At 36.8% G+C, this 19,125-nt stretch overlaps 2 protein-coding genes and 1 pseudogene across 3 annotated transcripts; 1 reads left to right on the top strand and 2 right to left on the bottom strand.

Annotated features, from left to right (window-relative positions):
• Positions 1 to 4,259: 4,259 nt before the first annotated feature.
• Positions 4,260 to 9,048, top strand: LOC107850839 (tRNA N(3)-methylcytidine methyltransferase METTL6). Of its 2 annotated transcripts, none has more exons than XM_016695623.2 (7): positions 4,260 to 4,630; positions 6,917 to 7,026; positions 7,813 to 8,024; positions 8,109 to 8,188; positions 8,302 to 8,404; positions 8,492 to 8,634; positions 8,722 to 9,048. In XM_016695623.2, exons 1-7 carry the CDS (start codon positions 4,385 to 4,387, stop codon positions 8,833 to 8,835), a joined length of 1,008 nt encoding a protein of 335 aa, XP_016551109.1. In that variant the 5' UTR covers positions 4,260 to 4,384; the 3' UTR covers positions 8,836 to 9,048. The 2 variants fall into 2 exon arrangements, with proteins under 2 accessions (XP_016551109.1, XP_016551110.1); XM_016695624.2 differs by having other exon boundaries at positions 4,492 to 4,630; positions 7,674 to 8,024.
• Positions 9,049 to 9,330: 282 nt separating this feature from the next.
• On the bottom strand, positions 9,331 to 13,681 carry LOC107849350 (annotated as a pseudogene).
• Positions 13,682 to 16,402: 2,721 nt separating this feature from the next.
• Positions 16,403 to 18,407, bottom strand: LOC107849814 (UDP-glycosyltransferase 86A1). The gene is made up of 2 exons (XM_016694371.2): positions 17,607 to 18,407; positions 16,403 to 17,517 (listed from the first exon to the last, which is right to left on the bottom strand). Exons 1-2 carry the CDS (start codon positions 18,133 to 18,135, stop codon positions 16,622 to 16,624), a joined length of 1,425 nt encoding a protein of 474 aa, XP_016549857.1. The 5' UTR covers positions 18,136 to 18,407; the 3' UTR covers positions 16,403 to 16,621.
• Between the last annotated feature and the right edge of the window lie 718 nt (positions 18,408 to 19,125).

The raw sequence follows: 19,125 nt of genomic DNA, 5'->3' as shown, positions 1-19,125 counted from the left end.
AAACTAAAGATGATAATAAAACATAATATGAAAATCAATCCCAAAAATTATAGGATGGAACAATAAAAAATTATGTTCGATGATGCTAGCCTCCCAGCTTATTCCAATGCCAAGGCTAACACTAATATCGATCCCGCCCATACAACCCCTAGAAGTACTATAAATTCTCTATCCAAAAGAGTAAAGATATTTGGTTGGGACATGCCTCAAACCATGGCCAAAACCAATATCCAAAATAAAGTCAAAACGTCTAACAATATTCATAACATGAAATAATGCCTTTCAAAAGGATGAAAGCTTACCACTTTAGTCCAAATTCTGATAGTGAATCCGCTTGCTAAACATAAGGAGTATAATAGCTGGTTCCTGCATAGCGTGGGTATACAGACGCTAATAGACGGGGTTAGCGAATGACCGCTAACATAAAACTCAAGATAAGGATAAAATTATGCCAGTCATAAAACCAAGTAAAATCATCCATAATGCATACAAGCATACATATATAAGTTTTGGTAAAAGAGATTGGGTTTAGCAAACACTTAAAACCTTTACCTGGATTATGTAGCTTTACCGTCCTAACCACCCACGGGACATATGGGTTTAGCTATTCTTGCTGAAAGGGCCCAGTGCGTGTAGCCATACGACCAGGGACTATCCTATGGGATTACTAGTACATCCCTCCAATATAAAACCTGACACTCACTCATGGTCATCAAAGACCCCTTATATCGGCAAATATGAGTTTTGGGTTTTGGTTCCTCTGGGACCAAAACCCCCTACGGCTTAGCTACACTTCCCGCCATTAATGCCCAATTAAAACCAAGTCTAAGCAATCCATTTATAATTTATTAACCAATGCCAATATTGGTGGTATTGTCATACCACCCCTTACTTGCAAATAATATCCATAGCCAAACTATTTAGGTTAAGGGGGCCTTAGGTGTCCTTCTAATTACCACATTAAATCCACTTGCGAGACTTTTATGTTCTCCATAAGCATAACTATTTAGCCTTTAGACTCTTCAAACCATTTAAACCATGCATAAATCCTTTGTTCGGTTTAACACATGCAAGAGTTCCATTAAAAGAAATCAATGCAATAAACATATCTTTATAAGCATTTTATTAAACACCTTGGGGGCATAACATAACCAAAACCAATTCTAAAGACCATTAAACCATTACTATGCAATCCAATTTTTCAAAATCACCATTAATGCAAATAAAAGCATAATTAAAACCATAGGAAACCATAACCAAGCATTCAATATCAGAAACCCCAATAATAGTTGAAAACCATAATCATGAAATCAATCATATAAATCATGCCTTTAGTTGAAATTACAATGAGGGAAGAGAATCATGCCTTATACCGAAGAATTGATGGAAAGAAATCACCAAAGCAATCCTCAAGAAGAAAACCTAGCCTTGTTGCCCCAAAAGTTCGTGAGAGAATTATTGGATATTTAGGAATAGTTTCTAAGTGTTAATAAATAGAATAATAGGGTAAATAACCTCCTAAGTGTATTAGAAGTCATGGGTTCTAATTAGGGTAAGTAGGGAAATATTTAGAATACCCTCACTTAAATCCCTTAAAAACCCATCACGGGGATACAACTGACCATACGAGTCATACCTCCCTTTATGATCGGTATACACCAATCATATCTAAGTCTCAACCCTTGGATCAAACACTGTCCAATATATGACTCATCAAACCAAGTTATAAGCACAGTATACGATCTGTACCTATAACCCGTATCCTTGGAAAAATGAAATACTAGGAGGATCAAACACTGTCCACTATACGAGTCCATGATATGACTCATACCAAGCCCTTACGACTCATACAACTAAGTCATACTCATTCCAATGATCAAAGCCATCCTACCAACTAATACTTGTCAACATACGATAGGACCATACTACTCGTACCCCACCGTACGGCTCATACCCATGATATGTATTGAGTTCGAAAAATAGATTTATAGGAAATTTTCTAAGGGTCAAAATACAGGATGTTTCATGAAGCTACGAATTTGAGGTTAAATTCCTTTCAAGATGGTGAGAATGACACTGGCATAAAGAGTTCAAAATGGTTTACAAAGAGCCAAGCTCGAGAATTGCAAATCCTTCAAGACTTGTTTATGAAGATGGACGTATGCGAGTATATTTTGAGTTCCTCTAAAGTGTTTCACCTCTTTAAGTATGAACCTAAGGAGAAGGGAGAAGCATTTGAGCAATAAGTTTCACTTAAGGGTATTTAGTAATATCGGTCATGGGTCACTTTTGGACCCATTACGTAGTAGACTATAAATAGCTACTTGTTGGGTTTATTTCCTTCTTAGATTGTTTTTTTTATTGAATGAATATTGCTCTTGAAAGAGTGTTGGTGAAACTTCTATTGAATGTTTGCTTAGAAATAGGATTTTTGAGAATATTAAATCCCTCTTGGTCCACGTAAGAAATTGTTGTTTGATTCTATTAGTTTTAAGGGCTTTTGAGTGTACACTCATTAGTTCTTAATTCTTTATAGTTTCGTGTCAATTTACCTTTCTTCTATTCTTGCATTGTTTTCGTTTTCTTTCTTGGGTAAATTTTATCTTTTGTAGCTTCTCTCGTTCCATTGGCCAATTGATTCTCAATTTGGCCGAAACTTAAATGGATTTAGCTAACTCCTAATTTAATTGGGATTATTTTTTAAATAACTTCAACAACCCAAAATACCCCTCCAATATCAACCCATAATCAGCCCAACAACAACTTCACCCAGCCCATTCTTTCTTAAGCTAAACCTACAACATCCCACTCCAAAATACCCTGACTCAACCTAATTTTTTTTATCTCCATCAATACCAAACAAATAACAACGATGACAAACAACAACAACTAACAAATTAATGGCATCGAACAAACAACACTAATAAATAATGTAAAAAACAACAGTTGTTCCCAACCCGTACCCACCAGCAATAACTTGCGACTTCAAAACCAACAACCAACAACAATATCACCAACCTAATTTTGACCCAACTTCAACTCCAGTGATATCAGTAATAGTTGAATTTAGTTCACCCAAAGACGACACCTCATCCTTTGTCCTTTCTTATCCGAATTTGTACCAAATTAGTACAATGCATGGCTTCAATCACTTCAATCCTAAATATTTCTATTTGAAATTCAAAATCCAAATCAATTCCACCCCCCCCCCCCCAAAAAAAAATCCATGGGATCTGTGGAATATTTTGAGAATTTTTATTTGGGTGTTTCCCATTCGATGATGGTACGATCAAGGATGAGAACCCATCTCTCACCATCCATTTATGGAGATTGATTAATGGCCATGGGATTTGGTGTTTTTTTACCCAAAATCCCACATCGATGAGAGCCTCAATTGATCCCCAATTTCATCTTCTATATAAACTCTTGGAAAAGCCCCAAAAAGGGAGAAAAAACCTTTATTGAACAAGATTTAAATTTTTACAAAATTTGTGTAGAGGGTTGTCGATAGAAGTGGTGGTTGAATTTTTCGATAGTCGAGATATCAACGATAGCTCAAAGTTCTATTTTGTTGTCTCGAAAGAGGTAAACATACTCTTTTACCTTTTAATATTATTTTCTCCTTCATATCTTTCTTCATAGAAATAGTCACTTAGTCGTAGTCATGATGTGCTTGGAGCTGTTTGTTGTAGAAGCCTCGGTGGCCGTAGGATTTGAATGTATTGCTTGTTATGTTGTTTTACTGAATCATTGATTATTACACGTTTTAGTTTCTTTGAACACACTTTTCATGCTGATGCGTTAATTGGTTGAAGCATCGTATATCATCAAATTTCTAACTTTCCCTATCCACTGCACTATCTTGATTTAATAACTTTCGTTCTGAGATATGAGGTCATCATCTAGCCTCAACTTTGTCTGATGAAAGTCGAATGTGTAGTTTCTTTGATTTATTCAGAATTTTGAGTTGGATGTCTTAATGTCATGAATTTGTTGTGTTCTTTCGAAATTAATGTAACACTAAGTTTCATTCATCCCAAGTATGCTATTTTTATATTTTGAGTATTATGATTTGATTTGTTGTTTCTGTGCTTGAATATTTTTTAGTCCAGTGCTTAAAATAATTTTTAAAAAGTTTTTTAAAATACCTTTGAAAGTATTGAAAATTATTTTTAAAATAAACAATTACGTGTCTGAATAAAAATACTAAAATTATAAAAACAAAAGACTTAAAAGTCATTTTGATCAAAAAAAAAAAAAGAAAAGAAAAGAAAAAAAAGCCCTTCCAAACATCACTTGTTGGGTGCTAGAAAAAAAAAAAAAAAAAAAAAAAAGAGGAGAAAGAGTTGTAACCAAAAGTGTGCGTAGCGCAGTCATTTTTGAGATGATGGAAGGAAGAGAGGAAGAAGAAATTATGGCAGCAACAGCAGCAAACTACTATTCCAAAGACTTTGAATGGGACCACCTTCGCCAAGAGATTGAAAACAATCCTTGTCACGCTCACCACCTGCTTCCTTTTCCTAAACAAGATGATCAACAACATACGCTTTTGTGTTCCCCGCAAGAAGATGATGATTCTGAAGCATGGAGCAAATTCCACACTCGCCATTCAACTGGCAAGTTCTTCAAAGTAACTAATACTTTCTCACTTTCAGTTTATTTGTCTGCTTTTGATTTGACACGATTTTTAATAAAAATTAAAATTAAAAATATTTTAATCTTGTGGTCTGAATATTAAACATATAACTTGGAAATAAAAATTAGGGGTTGCCAGAAAATAAAACAATACTCCCTCTGTTCTTGTCAGGGTTCAGTTCCCAAAAGTCAATTTGACTACATTTTAGAGCTAAAATCAGGTTAGATTAATTCAAAAATACATTTTAAATTCAAAATATAGATAATCAAAAACTATATGGAAAATACTACAAATTACAACTTTTCATATGAAAAAATACATCTTGGTCAAAATTCATGCCGTTTAACTCTCAAAATTGGAAATTGTGACAAAAATTTTGGAACTAAGAGGGTATATAGAATGTATCAAAATGTCTTTTAATTTTGTGATATGTGATGTGGAAGTGGGAAAAGACATTTATTTTTGAAATGGAAAGTGTGACTAATAAATTGAAATTGGGGGAGTATTTTGTTTCTTCCCTAGGTTAAGTGTGTAAACTTTATTAGTGGGTTTGCATTAGAGAAGTGGCAGAAGACTGAGTTTTTACTGAAAGATTTTGGGAAATGATCATTTATCACTCATAGGTAGATCAAGAATTTGAAGTTTATGGGTTCTGCGTCAACCTTAAGTTAATATACAATAATAATTGAGTTCGGAATCAAACATTTATAGATGTTTAGATACATATACGGTTGTTTTAGCAATGTTCTTCTCGAGATACTATTCTGTGCACATTTGTTGGCCAGATTCGCTGTACCAGAGCCTATGTTTGTGCATGTACTCAGTTCTGTAGCAACACTTAAAGTTCTTTATTGCTGAGGTAGTTGGTCCATGATCCTTCTCTTTTTCTTCTTCTTTTGATATGTAACTTTCATGATCTTGGAGCTCATGGTATGCTATTTTTAGTATTGTCAATAACAATAGTATGGTTTCAAATTAGATCCTTTGTAGCTGACTCAACTGCTATTCTTGCTTCCAATCCTTTATACTTCATACATCGAATATACACTAGTATAATTCCTGGGTGGCAGATGAGGACCTAGGCAGGAAATAGATGAAGTGTAGAGGTTCTCATAAGAGAACTTGTGCATAGATAAAGTGTAGAGGTTCTCATAAGAAACTTGTGCACATTGTGTACATTAAAGAGCAAATACTGCATATTCAGGAAATTCACTATGGAGAGATTTACTCAATTGAATCTCTGAAATATGAAAACAATTATCGAAACATAGCTTATAAGGGCTGCGCAGATGATAATGTTAGTAGTTCGTGAAGCTAATTTTGAGCTAGATAGTGGATTGATGTTCACTGTGAGACTATCTGACCTTGAAGGTTAAGTTAGTGTACCATGAACTCCATGCTGCAGTCTGTATCGTTTATGACCCCCAGAATAAGAAGTTGGAGGATATGCGAGTAAGTGCTCTTAAGTTTATCCTGGCACTCTTCTTCTTCATCATTTAGGTATGGCCAAGATATGCACCATCCCTAATTTTGTGCTCATAATATGAGTGGAAAGCTTTAGTATGTTTACTACCAGAATCTTTTGCCTCGAGACTTGATGATTCGAACCTTACTCCTACAGGCGCCTGAGATTGGATCCATAGACATCTGGCTTAGTCAGTAGGACTTGCTTCTAATCCTAGAGACCCTGTTTCTCGTACTCTGAACCTATGACTGTAAAAGACTCTTGGGGTTGCCATGGGAGATAGACTTTGATGCGTAACTGAGATAAGGACTGAGGTAGGAGTAAGTGAGAGGATGAACCTATGGAGATAGTTTCATATGAGAAGGTGTATATTACAATACCATCTCGTCAGAGAGCTTGCTTCAGAGCTACCACAGAGATATTGAGTTATACTAGGAATGTTTTTCTAGGGATAGATAACTCCCTATTCTAGAATGATGCTCATCGTATGCTTTGTGATCTAAAGTCTAATCAGCCCAAAGTTATGTGAGTTGGTTAGCAATTTTGAGCCCATAAGTAAATCAAACATACTTAGCTATAAACTCCGCTTCTGATGCTCCCATTTTTATACGTAGAGATGTTTCTAAATTTGAAATTGGTTTCAAGGCTAATAGTCATCATCTACTTGTTTGGGTATTTATTTTTGGTTGCATATTTTGGTGATGTTGTCGATCTGATAGGCAGTTGCAGCCAGAAGAGCAAGCCTTTCATTGAACTGCTAGAAAAATCGATATTCCACTTTACATTCTTTCTTTAACATAAGTTCTTCCATGTAGGAGCGTCGGTACTTGCTTAAGGAATTCCCCGAGCTAGCCTCTTGTGGGGAATGCTCAACAATTTTGGAGATTGGATGTGGAAATGGTAGTACAGCTCTGGCAATACTACGGTGAGGAAGAAACTTCTGTTGCTTTGAGTGACTTAATTATTTAAACACTTTTAGGCTGATAAGTTTACTACCAAAATTCTCTTTCTTTAAGGTGCATAATTATAAGCCACTAGTCATGTTATAATTACTTGCTGTTTCGCTCCGGTCCTTTGCTTCGGTGACCATGTTATCTGATGTTTCTACTGCTGTCTTTCTCCTTTATTTTAGCATGGTTTCTTCATTACTGTAATTCCATTCCATACTTGATTTTGATATGCTTTACTTGAGCCGAGAGTCTACTTGTAACAGCCTTTCTACCTTCACAGGGTAGAGGTAAGGCTGTGTACACACCAACCTCTCAGTCCCCACTTGTGGGATTACACTGGTATATTCTTGTTGTTGTAGTCATCTTATTCTTTTGTTAAACTTGGAAGTAGCCACATATTTCATGTCCAAACAAAATATATGAGGCTTCTGTGCTCAAATTGATGAGAAGAGTAGAATCTCTACTTTCTAATTAATCTCACATAGAAACAACAGTGCTAATGGACTAGAAATAAGAAGTAACATGAAATCAGAGCTTTATTGGTTTCGTGGTGGTGTAGCTACTTTACATCATTTAAGAGCAATGCTGAAGAATTGTCATTCTTTCTCTAAACTATGTTTAGGTTTATCTGGATTCATCTCTTTGCTACGACAAGCAGACATAGTTGTTCACTTGCTGATTGATAATTTCAATGTTCTATGTGAAGAGTCACAACCGTGTTATTCGGATCTCATTGCTGAAACTTTTGCTTATCTCTTTAGTGGAAACAAGAGCATCTCTCTGTATGCCTGTGACTGCAGCAAAGAAGCTCTTGAGAGGGCTAAAGAGAATATTGAAGCGGCTAATATAAACTTGGCTAAAGAACGTTTTTACCCATTCCAATGTGATTTCTCCGCAAGCAGATTTCCAAACTGGTTAGCCTGCACTGCTTGCCGTGAAAATTTCTTCCAGAAGCAGAGTATGTGCATCTCAGGTCAGTAAATGTATCAATTCTTATGTATTTCATTGTATATACAAGGAGTTGTTCTTTTAAAATCAAAATGTTTTGCTCACGCAGATGCAAGAAGCTGCAGTAAGCAAGATTTCCCATCTGCCAAGAACAATAGCTGCATTGGCGGAGTAGATTTTGTTACCTTAGTATGTTCATTCGTAATTGTGTCTATAAACAGGGCTCTTGTTTATTGATAACTGTATTGGTTTCACAAAATCAAATGTCTAAGTATATGGATATTTTATTCGTAATGTGTCAGATATTTACACTATCAGCAGTGCCACTTCACAGGATGTCGAGAGCAATCACAGAATGCTTCTCTGTTCTAAAGCCCGGAGGGCTGTTGTTATTCAGGGATTATGGTATTAACCTGGCCTAAATCTGCATCTTTTGATGGGATCTGTTTAGATTTTCTCTTAGTATCTGAATTTGGGGAATGTGAAACTCAGGTCTTTATGATATGACCATGCTTCGGTTCGAGCCAGAGCAAAGAGTAGGATACAGGGAGTACATGCGTTCTGATGGAACAAGGTCTTACTTCTTTTGCTTGGATAGGGTACGAGATCTCTTCTGCGCCACAGGATTCACCGAGGTATGTATTATTTCCAATGAGCTATTTTGTAAAACTACCGACAGGAATTTTGGTTCTATATTGACATATTTATGAACCTTTTTGCAGCTCGAGCTTGAATATTGTTGTGTCCAGTCGGTGAATCGACAGAATGGGAAGATCATGCAAAGAGTATGGATTCACGGGAAGTTCCAGAGGCCACATGTTCATGTAGGTTCTTAACCCTGTGGTGTTGATGGGAGAAAGTGAGCTGGCCAGCAGCTACCTAATGTTCCTTGAGCATAAGAAACTGAAAAAAGAAGATAAACAAATATGTTATTTTTTACTCTTAATCTTCCTCCAACAGAGCTAAATCAATTATGTGTAGAAGTAGAATACTAGATTATAATGTCAGCACCTGAGATTCCTTTGAATGAAAGATTCAATCATTTTCTAGCTATGCATGCAGAGTGGCACTTGGTCTCATGAAACATATTAAGTAATGCTGTGATTGTATGATGTGATGCTGAAAAGAATGAGCAAAAGTTTGACAAGATGTTCATATTCTTTTTGTTAACTCTGGCAGTTTGTTATCTTAAGCTTGTGGCTGTTTTAACGTCAATATACACTATGATGGTGCAGTTTGCGATGCTTCTCGAGGGTGAATTATTGTTGTTCCTCTGGAAGAGAATGTAATTGTGAAAAGTAAGTCGACTTTAAGGCTGGAAGTACAAGATGTGCGTTGTCAATTAAACGCTTATTGACCTTGTCATTATCAGACATTCAATATTTGAATGTAGAAGACATTGCCATGCTACATTTATAATATGAATGAATTGCTGAGCAATTTTTTTCCCGCAATTATGCATGTCATCATACAACTGGCGAAGAAAATTGAGGATTCATAGAACTAATACATCGCTTGCTAACTTCTGGCTGAGCCAAAGATGGCAAGTAATGTGACGGCAAAGCTGTATTGGGCTGCTCATTTTTTCCGAAGAATCTTGTTCTTCATGTCTTCTATGAATTGATTGAGATTATTCTCTGATGATCCCTCATCAGAAAGTGCATTCTCAAGGATCATCTTTGTTTTCTTAATATTTTTCCTCAATTCATCTGATTTACTCATTATCCTTCCAATATTCTCTGCTACTACGTCCGTCCTGATTAATCTTCCAGTGCAAAGATTCACACCAATCTGCCAATCGTCAGCTACTAATTTCCTGTTAGTAAATTGATCCGTCATAATAGGAAAGCACGCCATTGGAACTTTACACAATCTCCAAGATTGAATTCCACCTACTATGAGTTAAAAATCCTGCAACTGCTGGATGTGATAGTACTGCCAGTTGAGAGCACCATGGCACAATCAATCCTCTACCTGTAGTTTCTTCCTCAAATCCAAGAGGCAAAATGTTTCTTTCTCCAGAAACTAAGATATCGTGACGTAGCACCCAAATGAAAGTCACCTTACTTATCAGAATGCCTTGTGCTATTTCCAGAATATCCTGTTTACTCAAATTAACAAGACTACCAAATGAGATGTATAAAACTGTACCATCTCGTTTGCTATTGAGCCAATCGGTGTAATCTGATGCCGGTAGCAGGCTCGTTGAGATTGTCCTCTTGGTGAAGCTTGTGGGAGAAGACTGGTCCAATCGCATAGAAGGGTTGCTGCTCTTGTAAGGCCGACATGGTTGAAGGCTCTAGCTCTTTCACTGTATTGCGGATGACGAAGTTCGCTTTCTGTGCATCTTCAAGACACTTGAACACCAAACGGGCATCACGGTGCTTGGATCAGCATCTTGACAGTATGAAGGTAAATCTGCTGATTCAATGGCTTGGACTCCAGGTATGTATCTAATGGTGTTTTCGTGCTTATCTGGACAATATTATTACTCATCAGCTAATTGATTATGTAGGGTGTGATTAGGAAGTAATAGCTTCAGGATATTGGGTTCATAGTTCATACCATGACATCCAAAGTGGCCATTACACTTGAGCAGGTCCATGTGATAGTAGACTGTAAGCACTGTTGCTGGCTCAGTCCAAAATGAAACATTGACAAGATTATATTTCTTGGCAATTGTTGAGGCCCATACATGGAAACTGTCAGCTATTATACAAGAAATTAGTGGGTTTGGTTTTGAGAGGACTAAATTTTCAATGAAGTGCCTGGAAAACATGAATGAGACCTTCCACGAACATGCTTGTGTCCCCCCGTCGAAACTCAGTTTTTGGCATAACGAATGTATCACGACCCGAGTCGAGGCCCTAGCCGCGACGGGCATCCCGAACCACGAAGGCCCGAGAGATCCCTTAGCATACTACCATGAGCATAATTCATACGAAACTTAAGTGTGGAGGATGTAATGAAATTTAAGGAAAAATTTATAATCAGATTATGTCAATAAAGTCATGGCAAAACAATAATCAAATCTCGTCTACGAAGCCTCTATTGAAAAGTAACTGTCTAGGTCGGGATAAGGCTCCTGACTGGACCATAACTAAAATAAATAAACATATGAATATAATGCCTTCCAAAAGATGGATGGCTCACCAACTCTGACATATCCAAATTTCTACTGATATGGACCACGGGACCGAGCCTCAGAACCTAACCTACATTATGAGATAATGTAGCCATCCGAGGACGGTTAATACTTGGAATGTATTGGTATGCAGAACAATCCAAAAACATCATGTAATTTATATAAAATAATCGAGAGCATTGGGGAAAAAAATTAACATAATAGAGATTAAAACACATGGGCATAATTAAAGAGCTTTAAAACATTCTTGTAAAAACGTAGACTCAACTCTTAGATTCAGTTCTAAGCTAGATGGTACACCCTACAATTCTGATTATCCACGGGCTATATGGGTCCACTATTTACTCCGCGTCCAAGCCCCAAATCCAAGTTTGCCGCAAGGATTGAAGTTTTCATAAGCTGGTATGCCCCCATGTGAGCATACTGTAGGCATCCCCATGTGATATGTCCTAATTATCCTCCGATGTAGGATAACATATCATATATCCCGCGTCGGCAAAACACGGTTTTCAGCCATAAGCCCTTGCGCTCATGCTTTCTTCGGGTAAGCATTTAGCTCTCTTTAAGCCCAATTTTAGTCCTTTAAAATCATGTTCCATGATCAAATATTTACTTGTTTCTTGGTAGGGGGATTCCATAATAGGTATCGTCATACCTAAGACTTGTAAGCCATATCATATCATATCATATCCATAGCCCTTTTCATTCAAAGCATGTTAATGACCACCAAAAGATCTACATATCACATGAGAGTTTTTATTTCAAAAGCACATGAAAACTTATGCAAAACACTCTCCTTTCAAGACTTTAACATAGGGTGGCCATCTCTTTCATCAATCACATGCCATTCTTCCATTTAACACAAAGAGCATTTATAAAACAAGAAAATACCCTCTCATTAGATCATAAAACAATGTCAATCCATAAATGATAGTAAAGCTTTGAAACTCAAGCTTTTAATCATCCGTTTGAACAACCCATAACATGTTAAGACAATAGATTTCAAACATGAGAGAGAGAATTTCATAAATCATACTCTTAAATTACTTTTTGAAACTCATAACATATATACACATTACTATAACTCAAGTTTATGGAAAAACCCCATAGTAAGTACTAAATTTCATCATAAAACGGGCTTCATAATGCATGCTCTTCAAACAATTTCAAAACCCATAATATATACATACATATACCATTTTAAACCTTAATTAAACATCATACTTGCGCCCATGAACAGTAGGATAGTTCTACATGCCTTTTGACGGAGGAAAATCGAAGAATAACCTTGAGATTGGAACCGCAAGCCTTGGAAATTGAGAAATTCCCCTTGATGTTCTTGGGAGGAAGAGAATGAGGGATTTGAGGCTTTTCCACTAGTCTTGTACGACATAAGGGTTATAAAACATATTGGAGGAGTTATGGGGATGAAAGGACCATGCCTTTGATTTAAAGAGGGAAAAGCGTATTTTAACCCCTGGGAAGGGAGAGTCGCGCTGTGGACCCAAAAGCATAGCTCCAGCTGTGCCCCGCGACCCTAATCACGCACCCTAGACAATGCCTCACTAAAATGCCTATAACTTTTGACTCCGAACTCGAATTGACGAACGGTCGGTTGTATTGGAAAGAGGACTCAAAGGGCTTTAATTTGATATATAGGTCACATAACTCATTATATTCTAGGAGTAATGGTTGTTGGAAGTTGACCCAAGTAAAAACATCAACTAAAATTCAATCGGTAGGAAAATGCTCAACTTAACTTTGAGCTAGGAAATTTTTATGACTTATACTCATCTCCAAAGATGTTCCCACAACAAAGAATTGTTATCCAATCTTATATGTAAATAAAAATCATTGAGTTCGGGTCTATTTACGCAGGAAGGATGATTCAAGTTCTTGCCCGAAAACGTGGGGTGTTACAGACTGTCAGGACCACATTTCTATCCATTGGAGAAAGGGTTGTCGTCATCTTTAAGTGACTGCGCTGTAGCTATCTGCTGGTGAATTGATTCTGTGATGACAAGGGTGATGGTAAGACCTTTTGATGCAAGCTTCATGGCAAGATGCATGAATGGAGTTATATGGCCTTGAAGAGAAAGTGGTATGAGTACTGCATGTGGCTGTAGCTGTTCATTTAGTCCTAAAATATAGGAGATGGTTGCCTTATTTGAGAAAGGTAAGTATATACGCCAATATACTCCAAGGAGGCGCAGGAAATAAGTATATAGGAGATGGTTGCCTTGTGTGTTATTGGAAGAGCTTGGAAGGAGATGGTGGCTTTATGTTCTTTGATGCAAAGTGTTGATTACTAATTGTCTAAGTTGGTGTCTGACTGTTCTTGTAGCTGCATTTATGTGAATTTGGAGCCTCTCCTGGGTCATCCCTTGGGAATTTAGAGATATGAGATAAGACATGTATTTTGTGGTCTGCAGTTGTTTGCTGTAAAACTGGTTTGTGTCCTGTATTCATTTTTTTTTATGTACTCCTCTGTTCATTTTTTCTTTTTTCCCTATTCACATATCGAGAAAAAACATATTTTTTTTTCATGTTTTACCTTTAGTACTAATTACTTATTCTTCAAATCATTTTTCAATAGATAATACTGAACGTTAATTAATAGAGGTAGTGTGGTAAAATAGTCATCCCAATCATTGTTTTCTTAATTGGTGTGCTAAGTCCAAGTGTTAACTGAAAGAAGGGAGTAAATATTGGTTGTGAGCTTTCCATTAAGCAGTTGTTTTTGGAAGTTACTAAAATGATGTATGGCCAGCATACACCTGTGCAAGAATCTAGAGAAATTGGACTAGTTTATGTCTGCTTGGTCATCATGGAGCAGTGTTCCTTTCCAATAATTGCCTTGAATAATTGATTGATTGTATTTGTGTGGTCCTTTTTTTACAAAATCAAACTTTTCTTTATGTTGGGCTGGGAACAATAAGTTATGTGAACAATATGGTTTTGCTTGTAATTTCTTTTAGTTTTGGATCCTTACATCTATGATTACCTAAGCAGAGTACTAAGAAAAATTATCCGGCTATATACCCATTACAAATTTGCCCTTAAAAAATTACATTACACAGACGTTGTATGGTTTCGAAGTATATTATTTTCATAATTGCATACCCTTTAGGTATACAATTGTAGGTATAGTTGAATAATATCGTGTACAACATCTGAACCCGCCACCTGAGTACCATACAACAACTGTAGTACGCTTTGTATATACACAAACTGTAGTTACGTCGCTCTAAACTATAACTGTTTGTGAAATTTTGGCAGCTTTGAATCCATGTTTCTGTATCAGGGTTTGTGTTATTATCTTTTGGGGAGATGCAACCAACAAAATAAAAGACATGAATGAAAACTTTCTAATATAAATTTTATTAACACTTAAAACAAAGTCGTAGATTCCTCTTATAGCTAAAATCTAAGATGGTCGGACTCTCCATAAATGTGGCCGCACCAATGTTGGGTCCTTCAAAGATGCACTACTTTTGCAGGATCCGACACGCACCCAATGATATTTTTGAAGAGTCCGAGCAACATAGGCTAAAATATTAGACTTCAAATTTTACTAAAACTAAGAAGTTGAATGTTATAGTAAATCTAGTATTAGACTACTCCTGTATCTAAACATAAATAATTTTACACAAAGCAACATCCAACAGTTTGAACCTGATTATGCTCTGTAAAACTCTGCATACAAAGTGTTAGGCTGCATTTGTTTTCTTTTTAAGATTCAGAGGTCTAAATCTGAATGCACATCTGAATGATTAAGATATTGTCTCTGGATCTGAAAACTGAATGATTAAGACTGTTTGTTTTTCAACATTTGAATGTACAAAAAAATTTATTTGTGTATATAATAAAATAAAAAATACAATTCAAATAAAAAACTAATTATATATCAGAAAAGTATGGTAATTTAATACAACAAAATTATTATTTGATTGAAAATTTTTTTATGTTTGTTAGTGATAGTGGAGATGGTTTATAATGATGGTTGTAGTGACAATGATTGATGTTAGTGGCTAGTAATGTTGGTGGTGATAATTGTGATGGTTGGTATTGTAGTGACTGTTATGATGGTGGCGGTTGATAGTGATGGTGGTGGTTGTGATGTGACGTTGCTTGATGTTAGTAGTTGAAGGTGTTAATTGTGATGGCTGAAAAAGGAATGCATGATGGTTTGACAATGTGTTGGTGCTAGTTGGAGATGTTGTTAGTTGTGATGGTGGAGATGATTGTTAGTAGAGATAAATTGTAGCAATGGTAGTGGTTGAAGTGACAGTAGAGGTGGCATTACTAGTGACAATGGTGATAGCGGCCAAAGAATGTGTGGAAATTGTGATGTATTAGTGGTAGTTAGCGGTGGTGCTAATTGCGATAGATGAGTTGGTTGATAGTAGAGATTGACTGGTAGTGGTTGATGATGGTGATGCTGTTGACGGCGGTGGTGGCGGTGAATATAATTAGAGTAATAGAGGTAGTAGGTGTGGTAGCGGTTGACAATAGTGGTTGGTAGCGATATCTGTTATCGATAGTGGTTGTGATGGTGGAGGTGGTTAGTGGTGGTTGACAATGGTGGCGGTGTTAGAGGTGGTTAGTGATGGTGATTGATGATTATGAATAGAGTGATGGTGAATATCATCAAACACCAAAATTCCTCTTCAGACCTATTAAGACTTGATTCTAGATCTGAATGATTAAAACCTATTCAGACTTATTAAGAGATGAAATCTTAATAAAAAACAAATGCACTTAATGGTCTGAAGTCTGAACCATTCAGATTCAGACCTCCATTGAGTGCAAACAAATGAGCCCTAGTATGCAAGAGTGAAATAGAATGGAATCAGTTTGTCTTTAAGTCTCTTTTGCGTATGAATATTCTCTCCTTGTAGTATGCTTCCCTTCATACTGGGAAGTGTATATAGTTGACCTGTTTGATCATTCAATCTTGATTCCAAATTAGGTGCCAAATCCAAGCTATCAAATTTCGAGTTTCCTGCTATTTTGAGTATTACTAGTGTTGATATATTAGATATTTAACAAAGAACTGTACTTGGTAGATATTTTGTGGAATCCTTTCTTCTATACTGGATGGTGACTAAGGGGAAAATTATGTTGCTCTTAAGGTTTTTTTTTTTTTTTTTTTTTTGGAGGATATTGACATGCTATATATTTATGGTGTGAATGTGTCTGCTGAGCAGATTTTCTGCAACTATGCCATGCCCTATTTCAACTAGTTCAAATGGAGCTGGATAAATAGCGAGATTCATATAGATGCCCGGACTAGTTTAAGGCACAATATTTATTGTATGTTATGCCATTATTCATTCCGGTACACTTGGAGAACCAATACCTCACTTGCTAAGTTACTTCATGAAAGAAATTAAAATACATCACTTGCTATGTTCCGGCTTTGCTGAACTGCAATTGATAAGCGCGAATGTGATATGAAGCTCTGGTTGACCATTTCAATTTTTCTGAAGAATTTTGTTCTTCATGTCTTCTATGAATTGGTTGAGATTCTTCTCTGAAGATCCCTCATCAGAAAGTTCGTTCTGAACGATCATCCTTGTTTTTTCTACATTTTTCTTCATTTCATTTGATCTACTCATTATCTTTCCAATATTTTCCGCAACTCCCTCCCTCCTGATTAATCTTCCAGTGCGAAGATTCACACCGATCCTCCAATCATCAACTACTAATTTCCTGTTAGTAAGTTGATCCGACGTAACAGGAAAACATATCATTGGAACTTCACACCATATGCTCTCCAAGACTGAATTCCATCCACAATGAGTCAAAAACCCTCCAACTGATGGGTGTGATAGTACTGCTAGTTGAGAGCACCATGGCACAACCAGTCCTCTATCTGCAGTTTCTTCCTCAAATCCAAGAGGCAAAATGTCTCGTTCCCCAGAAACTAAGATATTGTGACGTAGCACCCAAATGAAACTCACCTTACTTATCAGAATGCCTTGTGCTATTTCCAGAATATCCTGTTTACTCAAATTAGCAAGACTACCAAATGAGATGTATAACACCGTACCATCCTGTTTGGTATTGAGCCAGTCGGTGTAATCTGATGCCGGTAACAGGTTCGTTGAAATAGTGCTCTTGGTGAAATTTGTGGGAAGGATTGGCCCAATGGCATAGAATGGCTGTTGCTCTTGTAAGATCGAGATGGTTGAAGACTCTAGCTCTTGCACTGTATTACCGATGACAAAATCCGCCTTCTGTGCATCTTCAATACACTTGAACACATATTTACTGCTACTTGGATCAGCATCTTGACAATATGAAGGTAAATCTTCTGGTTGAATGGCTTGGATTCCTGGTATATATCGAATGGTGTCTTCGTGCTTACCTGGATAAAATTATAACTCGTTAGCTAATTGATTATGTCCTGTATACAGAAATTATACAGTAATAACTTCAATATATCGGGTTCCATACCATGACACCCAAAGTGGCCATTACTCTTGAGCAGGTCCATGTGATAGAGGACTGTAAGCACAGTTGCTGGTTCAGTCCAAAATGAAACATTGACAAGGTTATATTTCTTGGCAATCATTGATCCCCAGACGTGGAAACTGTCAGCTATTATACAAGAAATTGGTGGATTTTGTTTTGAGAGGACTAGATTTTCAAGGAAGTCATCCACATGAGCTTGGAACACATGACTGAGACCTTCCACGAACTGTCTCACGTTGGCCCTCCTGTCAAAGCTCAGTGGAAAACCATCACTAATTTTGGCATAACGAATGTCAAGACCAGATTTCTGTGCATGGGAGAAAGGGTTGCCATCATCTTTAAGTGACTGAGACTTAGCCATCTGCTGGTGAGTTGATTCTGTGCCGACAAAGGTAATGGTGAAACCTTTTGAGGCAAGCTTCATGGCAAGATGTGTGAATGGATTTATATGGCCTTGAAGAGGAAGTGGTATCAGTACTGCATGTGGCTGTAGGTGTTTCTTAAGCTCCATTTTAGCCCTAAAATATAGGAGATGGTTGCCCTTTTCAAGAAAGGTAAGTGTAGCCAAAAAGTATATAGGAGATTGTTGCTTGTGTGTTTATATCAGAGCTTGCAAGGAGATGGTTGTTTTATATATCTTCCTTGATGCAGAAGTGTTGTTTGAGATAATACATCAAAACCCTCCGAACTTGTCCCGACAACTTAGTTTAGCACTTAAACTAACCTTCTATTTATTTACCCCTCTTAACATCTTTAAAGTGAATTAATTTCAACCCAAATGCTGACGTGACATTTTTTTTAAAAAAGGAAAAAAAAATGCGTGAATATGTTTTTTTAAAAAAAAACTGCTAATATTACCTATCCCACCCCCAAACCCGTCAACAGCCCCCCCCTCCCTCTCACTCCTCCTTCGCCAAATCCACCACCAAACCCGCCAACACTCCCACCCCACTTCTCCAATTACGAAAACTGTCACCCCCTCCTTTAATTTCTCCTCCTTCAATCCCTTAGATCAATAAGAAAAGAATGAAATTGAATTTAAAAATTAAAAAATTGACCTGGTTTGGATGTTTAGTTATTGAGTTTAGAGAATTTGATGTTGATTTGGTCGAATTTTTCAAGTGGGTTTAGTTTTTTATCACTACTTTATGGTATTTTTCGATGGTGTTAATTAAATTTTTTAAGTGGGTTGAGGAAAATCTGGCAGGTGTGGCTGTGTTGGGGTGGATGGGGTGTGTGCAGGTGGGTGTGGATGGGGTGTGTGCAGGTGTGGGGATGGACGAGGGGGGAGGGGGAGGGGAGGGGAAGGAGTGGGGGGTTACGAAGATGAAATATGGGGGGTAGGGGTATTTTTTTAATTTAAAATATTTTATATATATTTAAAAAAAAATAAAAAAAAAAATATATATATATATAATAAAAAGTTTATTTAAAAAATACTTTATTTACGTGGCTCCGACGTGGCGTTGACGTGTCAGCGAGTGTGATGCACTCTCATAAT

Source organism: Capsicum annuum, chromosome 12 (assembly GCF_002878395.1).
Source record: "Capsicum annuum cultivar UCD-10X-F1 chromosome 12, UCD10Xv1.1, whole genome shotgun sequence".
Lineage (NCBI taxonomy): Eukaryota > Viridiplantae > Streptophyta > Magnoliopsida > Solanales > Solanaceae > Capsicum > Capsicum annuum.
Note: the sequence above shows the minus strand (reverse complement) of the source record. Positions and strands in the feature narration are given on the sequence as shown.